Genomic DNA, 19,123 nt, shown 5'->3' on the forward strand with positions numbered 1-19,123 from the left:
GCCACGTCCTCGCAGGGTTGAGTGATCATCACAACACACCGATAGACCTTTTGTTGGAGCTACGATCGTCAGTGAGTCTATGGTTCAAATATCAACCCCAGAATGCCCCTACCTGCTTCCAGAACATGACGGTTTGGTGACTGTCGTGTTGCCGCAGAAGTCCTTAGTGGTGCCGCAGAAACCAAACTTACTGCAGCACACGTTCAGGGGGCATTTCTCCTTCTGAGACCACTGGGCGCCCCATCCAGGATCACATTCACTTTGTTTACGAAAGAAGTTATGCACTCATCGCTTGTAATTTGTCTGCGGGCTCGGGTTTGCCATTCTTACCTTTTCTGATCGCACGACGAGATGCAGCTCTTACCACAAAAGTCAGGGCCCAGTCCACATACTCCGGTGTTGCTGCAGCATCCTATCTTGCAGGGCTTTGTAGCAGAGCTGAATGACCATCAGCTTGAATGTAATCAGTGCGATTTGAGCTACCTACCATGTATAATCTGTGGCAGATGCCGGGTCCTGCGACGTCAATCCCCAAACAACGGACGCGAAGGCTGCCAAAACTATGCTTATTCTCATCGTGAGAGAAAAAAAATCACCGTTCGAGCGTTCGCTTGACCGGATGAAGCATTCGACCATTCGGAAAGCCATCCATCTTATTATTGTTTCCAGCCCGCCAAGAGCTTACTGCAGATGGGGGGCCTAATATGGACGCAGACAATGTAACTCAGCCCAACCCCGTGCAGGGATTCCGTCCTATTGTTGGTTTCTGCCTTGAAGGATTGCAGAATCATGCTATAATCCCTGTCAATTTCTGGTCATCCGACTCGAATGATGTTACAATGAAGCAACTGACTAACATGATCGGCATCCGCTAAGCTTCCCCTGCGGAGGGGTCCAAAAGTTTATGAGTCCGAGCAACATAAGACGGCAAGAAGAGCTGAACATCGAGATGAGACTTAATCCCGCAACTGCTATTTTCTTCTCCCCAGCATGAATTGATTCCGCCAGAAACGAAGATGCACTTGATTTCCTCGTCACGGCTTCTCAGCCTCATAGTCTTTGCGTTGTTCTCGAGCCACGCACTCTCCGATATCGTGATCTTCGATCCGGGACTAATTGCAAATAGCAGTGATACCGCGGCAGATGGATCACTGGCCCCAGGATGCATCTCCGCCATGGAAGCCACCATTGCTTGTGACCCGTATCTTCGGCTGCAGGTAATGGCGGATGCCTTTAGCTATATTGATTCCACGGTTCGTAACACCATATGCACTACAACTTGCTCCCAATCGCTATCCAACTATCATGCTGCGGTCCAGAAGGCGTGCGCCGGGAGTGCGCAGCCCTGGGCAGATACGCCAGCAACCCTGTATGGGGACCAGCTCTGGGCGCAATACAACGTGTCCTGTTTCAAAGACTCGAAGGGAAATTATTGCCAAAGTATTTATAAATCTGGGGGCAACCATGCCAGGAATCAAGTTTACTGAATAATCTTTTAGATGTTCTCGCGAACCTCACGCTTCCGGCCGATGACGCCTCTATGGCCAGCCTCCCGAAGAGCGTGTTGTGTTCGGAATGCGTACTCCTTCTGGGTCGATTGATCCAATCCACTCCATTCAGCAATTACAGTCCGCGAATGGCCAAGGAATGGGCTGCCATTCAAGCGACCTGCGGCGTATCCTATCCGACCGCAGTCCAGCCTGTGACCGGCAACCGGACAGACTTACCCGGATACGCGCCCCCGGGTTATGCGACGGCCCAATGCTTGACCGGGAAGACATATACCGTGGTCTCGGGCGATGACTGCGGGAAAATTGCCTCAAACCAGGGTGTCCCTCGGGGGTCACTGATGTCTATGAATAACATTCTCCCGGATTGTTCCGATCTCCAAAGTGAGAGATCCGTAGAGCTACATAATGGACGAACATGAGCTAACGGCGTCCAGTTGGACAGAAACTCTGTATCCCAAATACCTGCCAGCTGTACACAATCAAGTCGGGGGATACTTGCATGCAGATTACCAATGCATCAAGTATCACACTGTCCCAGCTTCGCGCTTGGAACCCATTCATTAATGCTGATTGCAGCAACCTCATTGCGGGAGATCAGATCTGTGTTAGCCAGCCAGGCGCTGTCTGGACGGGCACAGCCATCCCTAGCGCCACAGTCACCAAGACTGGCATTTATGCTACAGCAACTGTCGCTCCGCCAGGGCCCGTGGCCTTTGGCACAACTCCAAAATGTGGCAAGTAAGTTAAAAGTTATTAGCTTTGACCTTGCATTGTTTTGCCTCTTTCAAGGATTAAAATCTCAAAATATTCTAGGTATTATAAAGTCAACGAGGGGGATTACTGCCAGCTCATTGCTCTCAACTTCACTATAACCGTTTCCCTATTCGAAGCCATCAACCCGCAAATTAACGCGGGATGCTCAAACCTCAACCCTGGGCTATATTACTGCGTTCTTCCCACAGCAGACTGGAACCAGACTACAACCACGACCACATCAAGCTATCAGACCGCACCGGCACCCACGCCCAGTGGGACTACCGCAAATTGCTACGAGGTAAGGTGATACCTTAGAAATCGTTGGACTGGGACTCACTAACCTGGCCCCAGTGGTATGTGATACAATCGGGCGACTATTGCGCCAAGATCGAATCGGTGTATGGGATTACTATGGCGCAGTTGCAGCAGTGGAATCCCGATCTCAAGGCTGACTGCTCGAACCTCCAGCTGAATGATGCCTACTGCGTACATGGAGATCCTGGTGGTACCACTGCTGGCAAGATGGCTGTCCGAGTTCGAGCGTTTCCCACGTCGCCATAATCATACAAGGAATATGGAAGAAATATGGTGGAACTGCAAAAGTCATAACTAATAGTTTTCACTAAATGAGTTTAGTTTTAGGGGTAGGGAAACCATAACCAGTACAGTCCCCTAGGCTAGGCACTGAACCCGCACCATGTGAATTTGGTGAGTGTTGAATTTGATTTTAGTGGTTCAGTTATGCTACTCTAGTTTTGTTATTCTAACACACTTAGAAAAGATAGTAATTCCTGGCATCTGCAGTCTAGTACAGGTTTCTGCTTTTGCTTTCTCACAGTCTAGTTTGACCTTGATTTTAGTGAATTCCTCTAGTTATTATAGTACTAGAGATGTTAGAGTTACTATCTCCAGGTTTTACAAGTAAGAGAGATCCATTATTCACAGTATCTTAGCTAGCAGGAACTAGGTATATATTTTGACATACGTACTGCATACTCTTATACTATTATATTATAGGTTAGATAATAACTTAGTGCTATACTAAGGTAGGCTATAACAGCCTAGGTAGTCGCTAAGAGGCTATAGATTATAAGTATATACTATACTATACCTCATGCCTGAATTCAGCCGCTGTAAATGCTTGGGTGTTGAGATATCAAGGCCTTGAAATGTGCCGTTTTATGGAAATGGAATATCGAAGTTTGGCTCACCTGGGTTGGCAGCTTGGTTGGGTGGGAATCACGTTGGACACTCCCTGGTGTTTTGCAGGTAGCACATGTTGGCTCGGGGTAAGCTGCCGTCGTCATTCTCAAAATTCAAAGAACGTGGCGTTACCTCATCTATTTTAATGTTCCAATTTTACTCGTCTACTATTTGAGGTAGATAATTTCGGTCTCTGTGGTAGTACTATGGACGGTAGTGAGCCTGGAACTCTGAAAGGTATGATATCAGGACAGATATTCCATGCCCCGGTCCTAGGTGACTTGAGGGGCCAGAAGGAATGGAGATGTTTACCGAAGTGGAGCAACGGTTTCGACATTGGATATAGGATAATGTCCTTGACATCAAGCTCATTCGAGCAGTTTAACAACTACTTTGGGAAGTCTACAAAACGGGTTTAAGTCTAATATACGTTCGAACCGAGGAATTAATCACTAGTTGAGTATATATACTCTGTCGAGTTATCAGATTCCTGAGATTGTATCCTATTTAGCCTGATTCAGCAAGCAATACTCACTCCTCCCAGCAGCGAGGGCCACCACCGATGTAATGCTCGTTCCTCCCAAGATATCGAAGATGGCGACATCCGCCCGCATCTCACGTGCGAACCAGTTGCGTAGCTCTACGGCAGTGAGGGAGTCTACCCCATACTGGTGAATCGGCTTGCCCAGATCTAACTCGTCCGCTGAAATGGATAGCATCCGCGACAATTTTGTCTTCATTCTCTGTGCAATAACACAAGACACCTCTTCCAGGGACTTCGCACTCGCAAAGAGTTCCGCGAAATTCGTTTTTCCACCCTTCGAGGCGCTCGATCCGCCTAAGCCGGACATGTTGATATGACGGGCGAATGGCCGCTGCAGCCAGTCCGTCGTACCCGCCCCCTTTTCCTGTACAATAGGCGTGATGCCTACCACAGTCTGGCTTTTCTCCATAGGAATGCTTTTCAAAGAGTGGTTGCAGTATATATCTAGGAGGGCGTGAAGATCGGACTCGCTAAGCGGTCTGAGGACATTGTTGGATAGGAAGTACTCGCGGGCCTGTTTGTTTTCATGCAGGCAGCCTGCTGAGAGGAAAAGGCCCAAGTCTAATGAGACTGTCTTCTCCCCTATTCCTGTGCGATATCGAGCCAGTCCGTCTAGGAATGTGTTGCCGGCCGCATATCCCGAGTCTCCTCTTGCTCCCAAAATACCAGCCACTGATGATAGGAGAATGAAGAAGTCTAGCCCTTGAGGGAGCAGCTCGTGTAGATTCCAGGACCCCTGCGCCTTTGGGGCAGTCGATGCCCTCCACGATTCATATGCCAAGGCCCCGAAGTGTGAACTCTTCTGGAGGTCAGCTCATCTGCACATCGAAGGATATCGACTGAACTGTAACGGTGACTCACACTGATAACCATCGTCGCTTGAACACATCCCTTGATTGGCGGCATAGTCCGGCTACAAGTGTCCAAGGTCCTTGCCAGCGCTGTACGGTCTGTTATGTCGCATGAGGGCGTCACGACCGTAGCGCCCTTCTCCTGTAAGTCTCCCGTGATTTTTGTTGCGTACACGTTCTTGTTTCCAGATCGTGAAAGCAGTATCAAATTGCGGGCCCCGCGGTCGACAAACCAGTGAGCAATGCTCCGACCAAGGCCGCCTAAGCCACCAGCAATCACGTAGGTTGAATCCGCGTCAAAAAAGTAGGTCGGCTTCGTGTCCACGATGGTCTGTAACAGTTAACGATCTCGTATCGGGTTATGTAGTGATCTACCTACCGTGACTTGATCTGTTGGCCTCAATTTCAACACCGTTTTCCCAATGTTTTTTCCGCTCTGCATATGCCTAAATGCTTGCTCGATCTCGGATATCCCATATACCTGGACAGAATTCGGTTGCGAAAACTTTCCAGCTTTTATCAGTGAGAGAATCTCCTGCAGCGCGGTGACTAACAGCTGGGGTCGGTCCTGCATCATTGCCGCAAGATCGAATGCGTTAAAGCTGACATTTTTCATGAATTGAGCCATTGGAAGCTTAGAGTTAGAAAGAATGTCATGCTTGCCGATCTCCACAAACCGGCCGTACGGTGCCACACACTCCCATGATGCAACAAGCTCATCAGATGACAGTGAGTTGAGCACAACATCCACGCCCCTGCCCCCAGTGAGGCGTCGGATCCCTTTCACGAACAGCGTATTTCGACTTGAAAAAATGCGTTCCTCAGGTATACCATATTCGTGCACAAGAAAATTCTTCTTCGCCTGACTTGACACTGTAGTAAAAACGGTAGCACCAAGATATTGAGCAACCTGTATCGCCGCTTGTCCAGTCCCGCCAGCACCTGAATGGACCAGGACGGATTCTCCAGGTTGGAGCCTTGCGATGCGATTTAGTGTTAACCATGCCGTCCCATATGCTACCGGTATGGCAGCAGCGTCCTCAAATGAGAGCTCATTGTTAGGGATTTTGATCACAGCCATGTCTTCTTGAACGCGCACGTAGTTCGCAAAGTTGCTTGGATAGTATGCGATAACTCGGTCTCCCGGCTGGAATCTCTCACACGAATGCCCGACTCGAACCACCTCTCCAGCAAACTCGCCTCCCAGAGTCCGGCTATCCAAGCGTCCTAGGGCAGTGAGGACATCGCGAAAATTCAGCCCAACGGCCTCCGCCCGAATTTCAATCTCATTATGTCCCAGATGCTGCTGTAGGGACTTGTCCTCTATGAAATGTAAAGTATTTAGCAGGCCGGGGGTGCCAATCTGCAGGCACAACGGGGGTCCCGCCCCATACTCCCTCACCAGTGTTTGCTGCGGAGTCTTTCTCAAAGTGACTTCCTGGTTTATCGAGCTCGCATTGACCAAACGGCCCACATGTAGCAGTCCCCCAATCTCAGTGTACTCAGTATCGGCCATCCTATCAGAGTCCTCCATAATTGCTAGTAATACCTTCAGAATCTGCTCGGATTGATGGTCCAAACAAGATGATCGTTCGAGAGATAGGATGCATAACATAGTGCTTGGATCCTCCTCCATTACAACACGAAAAAGTCCATCACCAAGTCGGAACTTTGGACAGGGTTGAAGACCTCCCCCCCCGTTGACCCAGAGAAGATTATTCGTCTGTATAATTAGGCCATGGAGGCGCTGGAACTCGTCTCTGTTCATGCCATACAGGAATGGGTGCTCCACTTCCAACAAGGAGATGTGAAACTTCTCAGGAGACAATTTCTCGTTGAGATCTTCTATCAGGGGTACGTGTGTCACTTGCTCAATCCCTGCTTTCAAAAGGCACTCCCTTATCTTTGAAGCCAGCTGAATTTGTGTCTGACTCAGAGGATTTAGTATGATATCAACTCCCTTCGGATTCTGGGACTGATAATCGTTGACTGCAGTCGACACAATCATACTCGTTTCGTGGCAACGGTCATCGTCATAGTCGTGCACGACAATATCGCATCCTGAGAACCCGGTACATTGCAATAGCTCCCCCCATTTCACCTCGTCAACGCATGGACCAGATTGACGATAGGACTCGGAGCCTTTGTAGATTAACACACGCGATCCTGAAAAGAAGGGTGGAAAAGCTCACCTCTCCACCAACCGTCAAATAGACCAAACATAAGATCTGTCACTAGAGCCCCAGGCTTGGTTATTTCGATAAATAAGAGTTTACCACCTCTAGGGAAATATTAGTATTCTGACAAGGTAATAAAGCAGATACATACGGTTTCAACAGTTTTCGCGCATTCTTTAGGCTGACGGTAAGATCTACTGTAGCGTGAAAGACCTGTATACCTAGTTTAGCAATGGAGGGTCTTATCCATATCGGTATGATAGCCCTACTAAGTAAGCAGCAACCAAGTCATATGTGCCACATTCGAATCCCTGACTCTCGGGGTCTTTCTCGATATCCAGAGGTATGAACCTCATACGTTCATAATCTGCAAATAGACTCTGCGCCTGTGGAAAAAAGGAACTCGAGATGTCGGTAAAGTCCCATTGGCTGTAACGAGGGACCCGGGCCCTGTTTCCATCGTCCGTGTTCAGCGTTCTCAAGCATAAATCCGTCAACGCGCCGCTTCCTGCACCGAGCTCAAGAATCTTCATTTGCGGATTCTTGTGGCCGAGCGCGTCAATGTATCTTGCAATTTGGTCTATCTTGGGGACAGAATAGAGCTAGAAGATTATTAGTCACCATCTCATAATATCCATTTGAAGGGAGAAGAAAATAACCATCTCGAAATAGAAGTCTGGAAGTAAGTTCCCCTCAAAACACACACTGATAGGATCAGCATCACCGGAGATAAACTTGCTGAGGTTCTTGCCGACAGTGCTGGCTAAACGAGACCGTTTTGTTCCGCCATGAAGTTCATCGTGAAGATCTCTAAGAAGCTGCTCATCCTCCATGTAGGCCTTCCAATCCAGAGAACCGGAACCTGAAAGACGAAAACGTATGGCGTCTTGTTGTTTTGCTAGCCAGTCAATGTACCTAACCATATGCGGAGGGCTCCTCGTCCTCGCTTGTTCGATCAAGCTTTTTGGGACCCGACTGATATAGATAGATGCGAGTAACTCAATCTTTTCGCAAAGCTGGATGGTATCCATACTTCCCACCCCGGATTTTGGGAAGAAGGCATCTACCTCCTTAGGCCCGAATAAGTCCACATCGGGCTTCCAGTGGAAATGGTGGCAAAGATCCTCCGTGACCCAGGCGTCCTCCTCTTTGGGTACCAGGGTGTTCTCAACTTCGGCGACTCCAAGCCCATCAAGAGTGAGCAGAGACTGCTTGATGTCTTTGTCAAACACAGCCATTGAGTACCGGGATTCGGTGACAGTACTTCGTTCTGTGCATGCATATGCCTCCACGGTATCTGCAGCTGAATAGCTTAGGGCTCCACTGTTGCATATCCACAGTTCCTCAATTCTCTTAGGAAGCGCTACAACCCTCCGCTGAGCCCCAGTCTTCACTATCATAGCCGTCATAGTATGGATGATTGCATCCAAGGTCGTTGGATGGATCGTGTGTGGCTGTATGAAGTCTGAATTATCCAGGCTTGATCCTCGGAACGTCCGAATAGTGGACACCAGCTCATTGGGATCAGTTTGATTGATACTCAAGCCATTTATGGCAGCAAATGCATGCCCGTACTGGTATCCATTGGCAATGAGATCCTTATAAAATTGGGCTGGATCCATTGAAACTGTGCACCGCTGAGCTATGTCGTGGTAATTTTTAGAAAGATGAGCCTGCCACTTGGCATCCTCATGCTCATTGCGACCCGATCCAGCCTCGCTGGATTCATATGCTGCCTGGATGGAGCCAGTGCAGTTTTCAGTCCACGTTTCCTTGTCATAAGAGCAGACCCGAAAGTCATACCAGCCTGTGGTATCTGATTTTCCAAGCTTGACTCGCTTCATGTGAAAACTTGTCTCAATACCCTGTGCATGGGTGGCGATGCGAATGGGCGAGAGAAAATTGCAGTCCTTGACGGAAAAGCCAGAGACTCGCCGATTCACATCCACGAGCTGTTTAATTGCCTCAACAGCCATGACGACCATTCCGGCAGCTGGGTAGAGAATCTCGTTGTTGATTTTGTGATCTTTAACCCACGGAAGGTTTCCCACGCTGATAATATTCCTCCAATGAGCTTCCATGGGATTCCCATCAACATCTCTGATTCCAAGTAGGTCTAACCGGCCAGTATCCCGGAATCTGAAGTTTTTGCTGTGCCGGCTCTCATGCCAATATGAAGTGTCATGGTTGAAGGGGTATTCTGGAAGGTCAACCAAGACACGACCCTGTTTTGTGCTTGACAGATTGGCCAGCGATACATTGACAGGATAGCCCTCGCAATGTAGATGACCTACGCATTCCAAGACACTTCGCACAGCAGAGTACTTGCGTCGTAGCGAAGCAATATAACCAATATTCTTGTCCATGTTGGCGGCCTTCAGAATATCCTTGCATGGCCCCTGGAGTGCTGAGTGTGGGCCTATCTCCAGAAGATGGTTCACTCGCACTGAGTGTCGGTGGCTGCCATCGATTTTCTTTGTCTGGTTGGCTGGCTGGATGCACAGATTTCTCAGGGCATCAGCGAATAGGACAGGAGAAACCATATTTCTCACCCAATACGCCGGGTTAGCCAATTCCTCTCCATGAATGACATTTCCTGTGACCGATGAAATCATAGTGGGACGTCTCTTCAGACGAGGGCATGGAACCTCGAGGTTTCCAAGTACAGCTTCATACCGAGCTGCGACCTCTTCCATCTGGAAGGAATGATACGCGACATTAACTACCAGCTTGCGTGAAAATATATCATCCTGTGTCAAAAGCCGTTCCAGATACTCAATTTGCTCACTCTCTCCGGAAACAGTAATGCTTTTTGGACTGTTTACGCAAGCAACAACCAAGCGCAATTGTCCAGAAGTCTCGCTGACCTTCTTTAAGTACGGTCCGACGTTAAACTGCGAGAGGCCAACTGCAAGCATGGCTCCCTTGGTGTCACTAGTTCTCCCCAGTTCTCCTGCAAGACGGCCTCTAAAGTATGCGACCTTCAGTGCCGAGTGCCTTGAAAGAGCTCCTGACGAGTAGCTAGTCAAGTAAACCAGTCAGTAGATGGTTTGTTATTTCCCTGGGGCTAATACGCACGCTGCTGCAATTTCACCGGATGAATGGCCAATAACGGCCGCTGGAACGACATTCCAACTACTCAACAGATCGACCAAAGCGATTTGGAGCGCCGTGCATAATGGCTGACCAAATGAAGGGTCATCAACATTGGACTCAGACATTGGTTTACGTAGCTCGTCTGCCCAGGTTGATCAGCAATAGTGTTACAAACTGCTTCTCATGTCATATCGGATACCTAGCACATCCCATGCACATCCAAGTTCCCTCAAGTAATTTCCCGCTTCGGCTAAACTTTGAGTGAAAACTTCGTATCGTTCAATAAGCTCGCGACCCATAGCGTACCATTGAGCCCCTTGCTACTAGGGATTAGCGAAATGAGCTACGGCGGATTGAAAGATCTTACGCCTGTAAAGATATAAGCCAGTTTCAGAGAGCCCTTGGACTTGACGGCTGGCTGGAAGTTATTGGCCAAGTTCCGCAGGCTTTCGGTATGGTCTGCAACTGCAAATGTTCTCCATGTAAGGTGACTCCGTCGGGCTGCAAGTGTATGTGCAAGGTTATGCAGAAACTCGTTCCTCTTGGAATCTGGCACCGTGATTTCTGAGAGATACGCAGCCCAAGAATCCTGAGTCCTCTTGATTGCGCCCTCATCTGCTGATGACCAGACTAGCAGTTCATAATCTTCCTCAGGTTTGGATTGGCAATCGCCGCTAGTACCATTGACTAGTATGTGATCTTCATCCCGCAATGAAGGAACGACGGCTGTTTGGTGGCATACACTTTCAATCCCCCGAAGGCGAAGGGAATTGTACGCATCGTCCAAGACAATGTGGCAGTTTGCTCCCCCAAACCCAAAGGAGCTCACCGAAGCCCGGCGCAGACCATTCGTTGGCCACTGTATGGCGTTTTTAAGAACCTATTAAGCCTTGTCAGATAAGCTGGCAACATCTTTAGGAAGGATAGATCCACCTTCAGATTGAAAAATTCCTCGTCTATCTGGGGGTTCAGGTTCTGCAGATTTTCACTGTTTGGTGGAATTATGCCTTTCTCAAGTGCTAATATCACCTTTATCACTCCGGCAATGCCACTCGCTCCCTCTAGATGGCCGATGTTTGATTTGACGGAGCCGCTGTGACACGTTAGATACCATTTTATCCAGCTCCGTACAGCGGAATAGCCTACACGTATAGAGGGTCGTCTTTTGAGCGGTACTTGCGAAAGGCTGTTCCGATGGCTCTCGTCTCGATGGGATCGCCAACAGGGGTTCCTAAAAGTTGGGTAATTAGATGTACGATGGGGCAGCGAGAGAATAGAAAACGAACCTGTGCCATGCGCTTCAAAATACCTTGTCACTGCCATGTCTAGGCCGGCTTTCGCGTAGGTATCGCGGATCAGACGCACCTGGGCATCCTTGCTGGGCTGAAGAATTCCGGGTGTCTTTCCGTCCTGGTTACAGCTCGACGACCTAATAACGGCCCTAATAGTATCCCCGTTGTCGATGGCATCCTGTAGTGGTCTCACTACTACCGCGCCCACCCCCTCTCCTCTTGCGTACCCATCAGCCCGGTCATCAAAGCTGTAGCTGCGACTGTCAGGGGACAAGAGACCAAGGTTGTCTAAGCCGATCGTCATCTCGGGGACAATTATGATATTGCTCCCGACGGCGACGCCCTGACATACTGTCAACTCAAATTACCACATATGATAACCTATTGATATAGTCACTCACCATTCTCGCATCACCACCCCAAATAGACTGACAAACCATGTCCAATGCAACGAGGCTGCTAGAGCAAGCCGTGTCGAGTGTGATGCTTGGACCCCGCAAGTCAAAGAACCAGCTGACTCGATTTGAGATCATATTTTTCGCATTACCGCTGGCATCGTGTTGACTCGTCTCCAGAGGGTCTTTCACTTGCAATATATGATAGTCATCGCAGAAAGATCCTGCAATGACGCTGGTCTTTGAGCCCGCAATGTCTGCGAGCGAGAGACCCGAATTTTCAAATGCTCGATACACTGTCTCCAAGGCAAGTCGCTGCTGCGGATCCATAGCCTGCGCCTCAGAGACACTGATGCCGAAAAAGGGTGCATCAAAGGCCCCCAGATCTTCTGTCATGAAGTGTCCTCCGCGGACAGAGATTGCATCCAGGCGAGAACGGTCTTGGTGGTAGTGGGCATCGATATTCATCCTGCTGGCGGGAAACTCAGTTGATGCAGATCGCCCAGCTTCCAGCATATCCCAAAAGCCCTCGGGCGACGTAGCATTTTGTGGAAAATTGAACGACAACCCAACGACAGCCAATGGCGTGACAATATCCTCCGAATTCTTGGACGCCATGATGTGGGATGTTTCTTTTACGGTCTTGGAGAATGACAGGATGGATGGCACGAATAAATGAGAGTTAATATGTCTAGGATCTCCTGGTAGCCATTGCTATGTGCCCAATCGCTGGTTCAGTGGGGCCTATGTTCAATGTTGGTATCCGAGAGAGTAGAATCAATGATGATTCAAAAGGACTGGATATAGCCAATACTACCCTGGCTACATAGGCGGGTCCATATCGACGTCATGAAGTATCCAGGTCCACCCTCAGCACTCTCACTTTTAGCGTGATCATATAGATAATTGACTGAGCTTTGGGCACTATATATGCCCACGCACATCGAGTCCTGAACGCTGCGAGCATCATCATCCTCCGGTTAAGGTCAAGATGCGCATTCTCTGGTATATACATATCGTGCATCGATACATCCCTTGTGAAGAGTATGCTAACATTGAGTAGTCTTCACGGCGCTGGTACGAATTCTCGGGTAAGAGCCATATTAGCGAGGAAGCTCTCCCTACGATGTCCACTGCTGACTCCATGGTGGTGATTCAGATATTCGAGCTGCAGACAGGTACAGGACAATCCCGAGATCAAAAACGCTGCGAATCTAATGTTCGAAGCTGCCATGCGATATGAGCTCGGAGACAATCACACTTACGATTTTGTGGAGGGAACAATTCCCTGGCAGATGTACCCAGGTACGTGTTAGCTCGAGCCCCTTCCGTAGATCGCAGAGACTCAACTTCGACGTAGGCGTGGAAAGAATAGCGCTAGAGGGCGAGTCTGTGTATGCCTTCATGGACCCTCAGGAGCCAGAAACCGGAGTGACAGCATACCAGAACCTGGAGGAATACCTCGAAGAGGAAGGCCCATACGATGGAGTTATTGCGTTTAGCCAGGCTGCCACCATGATTCTCACCTACCTCGCCTACGTTGCACGACAAAAGGCCTTGGGCCTTCACACTATCGCACCATTCAGATTTGCAATCTTTCTTTCGATCGTCCAGTCCCCGCTTGATTATGAGGCATTGCAGCGAGGTCAGGTCATTGAAATTCGCCCGGAACATGCCAAAGGCGCGGTGGACATTCCTACCGTCCACATATGGGGTGCATTGGATGACGACACAGAAAGCGCTTCTAGAGCGGCTGAGGTCTGTAGGGATGACATGAAATGGATCTATGTCCACGAACGGGGCCATGAGGTTCCCGGTGCCGGTTCCCGTCTCGAGGTGACTCGCATAGTGAACAATATCCGTAGGGCCCTGGAAACCGCTGATGACCGAGGGAGCAGTCAAGGAGTCTGAACAAGTGGTTGTGTTGAGCTTATTCAGTAGTGGAGCCACGACATGTGGATCAAATATTAATTTCTAGTTAATGAACGCATCATCGAAGTCACTCTTTTGGTTCCCTCATCTGCAATTCATGGTTCCGAAACTTCCATAGTGTAACCATATGAGTCCAAATGAGATCCTCAGTATCTGGTAGATTTTGAGGGGGGCGAGGTGGTATCCTGCGGAAGGGTTGCATCTCGGTACTAGTTGGCCTTTACCGGCAGTGGTTGTGTCCGGATGGTTTTATAATTTCTTTTTTACTCTCCTATCCTTCTGAAACTTCACATTTGCCCTTAGAGCCTAGTATAGGGCATGACAAAGACTCTCCCGGATGCCTCGTTGGGGGCCACAGAAAGCCAGCACCCCCATACGTCGCATTTGGCCGGAGGACGGCTATGGCTTGTCGCAATCGGGTAAGGAAAGACTAATTACTGAAGGTCTGGTTCATGATATCTAATATCTTTTATGGGATTTAGAATTGCACTAAGCATCTTTTTGTCGGCCTCAGAGATCACAATTATCAGCACATCTCTGGTGACCATCGCCGACGAACTGATGAATCATGAGCAAGGCAGCTGGTTGATAACGGCATATCTTCTGACATTTACGGGGTTTCTTACCCTCTGGGCAAAGTGTACACATGTATATGGACTGAAGACATCCCTACTCAGCTCGCTACTCATCTTCGTCGCTTTCTCCGGCGGATGTGGTGCTTCCCAGACAATGAACCAGCTGTCAGTAAACCCGTTGTTGTGAAGATTTTAACTCATTATCCATTCAGTGCATCTGACCTCGCTTAGGATTATTTGTCGTGCTTTCCAGGGGATTGGTGGTTCAGGAGTCTTCTCCCTGTCGCTCTTCAGTCTTATACGCATTGCGCCGCCAGGAAAGTTCGACGCCGTCAGTGCCGCTGGATCCGCTGTGATCGCAATTGGCATGGTTCTTGGGGCAATCCTGGGAGGTGCCATATGCAGTGCAGGTGCATGGCGCTGGATCTTTCTGTACAAGTGAGCGCGCGTGTAAGGGATCCCCTACTACTGGAGCTGATGAGACAAAAGTGTTCCTGCAGGTGTGGTTGCATGGGTCCTTATTTGTTTAGCAATACCAAACAACTTCGCCCACTCAAGTATGCCCGACAGGCGTGCAGGCATCTTGGATTATCTATCGCAGAAAACGAAGCTCTTTGTGACCACCGCAGACCCTGTCGGATGCTTCCTCCTCTTAGGATTCTCGATACTGTTTGTGACCGCCCTGGAAGAGGCCAACGTCACGTATGAATGGTCCTCCACACTTATCATTGCTTTCTTGACGGTGTCAGGGGTACTTGGAATCACGTTCATTCTCTGGGAATGGTACATTGGGAGCCATCGGACGGGCATTCTCGAGCCTATGTTTCCTTGGAGAATGGTGCGGGACCGGGTGTGGATGGGTGTCTTACTGTTGGTCTTAACCATTTCCCGATACCTTCGTGGAAACCGCTTGAAATGCTAACAATGCGCCTTAGTGGGTTCTTTGTATCTGGCCCTGCCACCACGATCCTATACATTCAAATCCCACAGCGTCTCCAAACAACAAATCACAATAGTCCACTTAGCGCCGGTGTGAAACTTCTTGCATTTGCCCTGGGCTCCCCTACAGGGAGTTTTTTATGTACCCTGTTTGCCGGGAAATTCCACCTGCCGTTTGTTCATACCATAATGATGGGCGCGGTTCTCCAAACCGTCGGATCCTTTCTGCTGTCTTCCGTCCCCACAACTCTCCATGTCTGGGGAGGTCAGTATKGGTACATGGTTCTGACAGGGGTCGGGGTGGGAATGTCAATGACATCGTTTTATATGGCCGTCCCCATGATTGTGAGGAAAGACGATCAAGGTAAGTATTATACTTTCAATGGCCATGACTCCGACACCGTTTCTGACAAACAACCAGCCATCGCCGTTTGTCTATCCCTCCAGACTCGTATGCTGGGGGCGTCACTCGGCATCGCCATTGTGAACAGTATCTTGGTCAACTACGTCAAGGCACATCTAAACCCTATCGAAGCTGCAGCGGATCCCAATGCGCTTTCGGGGTTTGCTCCCGATGCTGTACGACGGATAAGGGAGGTTTATGGAGCAGGGTATAACCTGCAAATGATGGCTGTTGGGGCATTCAGCGCAGGTCAGTTCTTAGTGGTGGCGCTGATGTGGAGAAGGGACCAAGTTCAGTTTGTCAAATAGATATGGCTGAAAGAGGTGGTTGGATATGTGGTTTATGATTGGTTTGAACGATTTCCTGTAAGCGAAGACTCACTTAGACGACTGAGCATGGACCAGTCAGAGCCATAGACCCTAGCCAAAACTGCCCATAAGCGTCCATTCCATAGTCACACCTCACCGGCCGGTCTTGAAAAGTAGCATGAAATCAAGCTGGCCGTTAGAAGCTACTTGTCTTCAGCGACTTCGACACACTTCCGCCACTACATACTACTACTCCTGCTGCCTAATGTCCGAACCTGAAGGTCCTTCAAGTCTCGGAGATAAACCGTGGGGACAGCCTAGCAATCTATTGCTTGTCGATTCCAAGACGTGGGGACAGCTGATCACAATCTCGCTCGCTTGTTGACAGACTTGGCATTTTTATTCTGACCCTGCGATTGGGAGACTATCCTGCCGAGGAAATGAAGGACTGAAGGATGAAAGGAAACTAAACCCAGCTAAGTCAAGGCGACCGAGTTAAAATCAGACAAGACAATCATGTCCGAATGTCCCCACTGCTGGTGGGGAGCCCAAGTCCTGGATAATCAGATAATCAATTGGGCTGAAGCCTGGACGGGTAGGATTCTTGGAAACAGACATCTTGGATATATAGGTACCCTGCCACTTTCCCCTGCATCAGGGTGGGCCTTTGCCTGCTAAAAACCAAATCAGATCTGACACAATGTGGTCGTATACTTTTATCCTGACGGTTCTGGGACTACTGGATGCTGAGGCCCTTGCCTCATGCCCCTATGCTTCGCAGATAGGCGTGGACTCAAAGGCTATGCCACTACCCCTCAGTCACCCAGCGCGGGACCTCACTGCCTCGCATGGCAAGAAAGGCATCTTCTTGATGAACAGAATTGCCCCTGGCACCTCCCAGCTCTATATCGCAGATGCCGATGGCCGTAACGAACGATCCCTTCTCTCGGACCCTATGTACGAGTACCATGCGACCTTTTCGCCCGACGGACAATGGGTCGCCTTCACCGGCGAGCGCAACGGAGACGGTAACGCGGATATCTACCGCGTTCGGACAGATGGTTCAGATCTACAAGAGCTCGTGGCCACGCCTTCGGTCGAAGACTCGGTTGTCCTCTCCCCGACCGGCAGTCTGGCCGCCTACGTCTCTACCGCCAATGGTTACAAGGCCAATATCTGGGTTATGGATCTGGAGACGGGAAAGCGCTGGAATCTAACTGACACCGCAGCTACCGTCGCCGACCCATCCCGGATGAATGGATACTTCCGACCGGCCTGGTCACCAGATGGCGAGTGGATTGCCTTTTCGTCAGACCGCAACGTGCAATGGGACGGCCACGGGGAAGAAACTTTCATGGGACTCAGCGGTTGGGAGCACACGCAGGAGCTGTCGATCTACGCCGTGCGACCGGACGGATCTGGCTTCAGACAGATCGCCACCAAGCCGGGCTATGCGCTGGGTTCGCCCAAGTGGTCCCCTGACGGCAAGCGCATCGTCTACTACGAGATGACCCGTCAGGCGACCTGGGACTCTCACCGTCCTGAATCAATTGCTTCTGCCAACTCAAGCATTGTATCCGTTGACTTTGCCACAGGAACAGATCGTAGAGTTGAGGTGGCGGGGTCTGGCGTCAAGATCTTTCCGCAGTACATCTCCAACGAGGATATTGCGTACCAGATCAAGGGCACTACAAAGGAAGGATTATACAGCACAGCCGGATCCTACTGGAACACCACCAGCAACACATCCGTCTCCATTCGCTCGCCCGCCTGGTCACCAGACGGCAAGAAGGTCGTCTACGAAAAGACTACATGGGCCATCAGGCCTATGGAGAAGAAGCTCTACAGCTGGGACTCAGACTGGGAGTACCGCTTCACCGACGTTTTCCCCCAGCTGTCCCAGCAGGACAGGCTTGTCATCACCCAAAAGCAGCTCGGCAACTCGTCCATCGTCACCATGTCACCGACCGGACAGAACGCCCGTCTGGGTTTTGACGTGTTGCACACAGATCTCGTCGACGAAACGCTGGTCCGCCAAGGACTAGCCGGTGCCTTCCAACCCTCCTGGTCCACCGACGGCCAATGGCTCGTCTTCGGCGTCGGCTCCTGGTTCCAGGATCGCGCACAGTACGGCGGATGGCTGGCACGGGCCAGTGCGAACGGCACTTACGCTGAACTGCTAACCACCAGCAGCGCCAATCTCACCAGCAACTCCACGGCAATCAACTCCGGTTTCCCCAGTTTCTCCCACGACGGAAAGAAGGTCGTCTATCGTGTCTGGGGCGCGAATTCCGCCCAAGGCGACATGTCCCAACTTGGCCTGCGCATCCTGGACCTCGAGTCCCGCAAGGTTACCGTCCTCACCACAGGATGGGACAACCTCCCCTTCTTCTCACCGGACGGTGAACGCATCGCCTTCACCCGCAAGATGAACGCAACTAATTACGACGTCTGTACGATCCGGCCGGATGGAAGTGATCTTCGCGTGCTTACGAGCAGCGGCGCCAACGACGCTCATGCGGTGTGGTCGCATGATGGAAGGATCATGTACTCTACCGGCATGTATGGGTTCCGGTATGAGTGTGCCTTGTACGACAATACGTTTCAGCCCTACGGCCAGATTATGATCATGGATGCGGATGGAAAGAACAAGCGCATGCTTACGGACTCGATGTGGGAGGATTCGACGCCACTGTTCGTGCCTAATTCGGCTCTGCACCGGTAAATGTATGGATCAGGGCGATGATATTGTTGCGTGGCCTGAATGCAAGGAGCTGATGCCATATTGCAAGTGGAGAACATGTCGGGAATATGATAAGGTCATAAGACGCTGAGAATTCGGTTCCATTTGGAATCTACCTGCCCTGTCCTTAGGAATATATTTTCCGGCTGTTCGTTACCATTTAACCCCGTTGTGGGCCCCCCAAAGGGTAAGATCCCCACATGCAGTCATAGGCCATCTCGGGAATACTTCGGATGTGGAGGTTGGGGAAACCTGGAGTTGCGGGGTGGCCAACTAGTTCTGTCCATACAATCCAGTGTACCCGTTGATCATTGCCTGTTTGCCGGCATCCAAGCTGGATCGGCCGGAAATGCGACTGGATTATGCCTGGCGCTATGAAAAGGGTATAAGAGGGGTAC

General features: G+C 50.1%; 5 protein-coding genes across 5 annotated transcripts; 4 read left to right on the forward strand and 1 right to left on the reverse strand.

The window, feature by feature from the left end:
• Positions 1 to 1,175: 1,175 nt before the first annotated feature.
• Positions 1,176 to 2,828, forward strand: Asppvi_009435 (uncharacterized protein; the record flags this gene model as incomplete). The annotated part of the gene is made up of 5 exons (XM_043305291.1): positions 1,176 to 1,440; positions 1,500 to 1,892; positions 1,946 to 2,249; positions 2,325 to 2,565; positions 2,619 to 2,828. 5 exons carry the CDS (start codon positions 1,176 to 1,178, stop codon positions 2,826 to 2,828), a joined length of 1,413 nt encoding a protein of 470 aa, XP_043161226.1.
• Positions 2,829 to 3,973: 1,145 nt separating this feature from the next.
• Asppvi_009436 (type I polyketide synthase) lies at positions 3,974 to 12,443 on the reverse strand (the record flags this gene model as incomplete). Its single annotated transcript, XM_043305292.1, has 14 exons — positions 3,974 to 4,813; positions 4,876 to 5,196; positions 5,245 to 7,007; positions 7,058 to 7,146; positions 7,194 to 7,255; positions 7,312 to 7,644; positions 7,747 to 10,063; positions 10,121 to 10,280; positions 10,338 to 10,458; positions 10,506 to 11,018; positions 11,072 to 11,231; positions 11,285 to 11,369; positions 11,425 to 11,773; positions 11,832 to 12,443. 14 exons carry the CDS (start codon positions 12,441 to 12,443, stop codon positions 3,974 to 3,976), a joined length of 7,725 nt encoding a protein of 2,574 aa, XP_043161227.1.
• A 508-nt stretch (positions 12,444 to 12,951) lies between these two features.
• Positions 12,952 to 13,736, forward strand: Asppvi_009437 (uncharacterized protein; the record flags this gene model as incomplete). The annotated part of the gene is made up of 3 exons (XM_043305293.1): positions 12,952 to 12,975; positions 13,004 to 13,130; positions 13,186 to 13,736. 3 exons carry the CDS (start codon positions 12,952 to 12,954, stop codon positions 13,734 to 13,736), a joined length of 702 nt encoding a protein of 233 aa, XP_043161228.1.
• A 1,724-nt stretch (positions 13,737 to 15,460) lies between these two features.
• On the forward strand, positions 15,461 to 15,982 carry Asppvi_009438 (uncharacterized protein; the record flags this gene model as incomplete). The annotated part of the gene is made up of 2 exons (XM_043305294.1): positions 15,461 to 15,635; positions 15,693 to 15,982. The coding sequence occupies 2 exons, from the start codon at positions 15,461 to 15,463 to the stop codon at positions 15,980 to 15,982; spliced, it is 465 nt and encodes a 154-aa protein (XP_043161229.1).
• A 700-nt stretch (positions 15,983 to 16,682) lies between these two features.
• Asppvi_009439 (TolB family protein) lies at positions 16,683 to 18,707 on the forward strand (the record flags this gene model as incomplete). The annotated part of the gene is made up of 1 exon (XM_043305295.1): positions 16,683 to 18,707. The coding sequence occupies one exon, from the start codon at positions 16,683 to 16,685 to the stop codon at positions 18,705 to 18,707; it is 2,025 nt and encodes a 674-aa protein (XP_043161230.1).
• Positions 18,708 to 19,123: the final 416 nt, after the last annotated feature.

The sequence above is a fragment of the Aspergillus pseudoviridinutans genome, assembly GCF_018340605.1.
Source record: "Aspergillus pseudoviridinutans IFM 55266 DNA, scaffold_7, whole genome shotgun sequence".
Classification (NCBI taxonomy): Eukaryota; Fungi; Ascomycota; class Eurotiomycetes; order Eurotiales; family Aspergillaceae; genus Aspergillus; species Aspergillus pseudoviridinutans.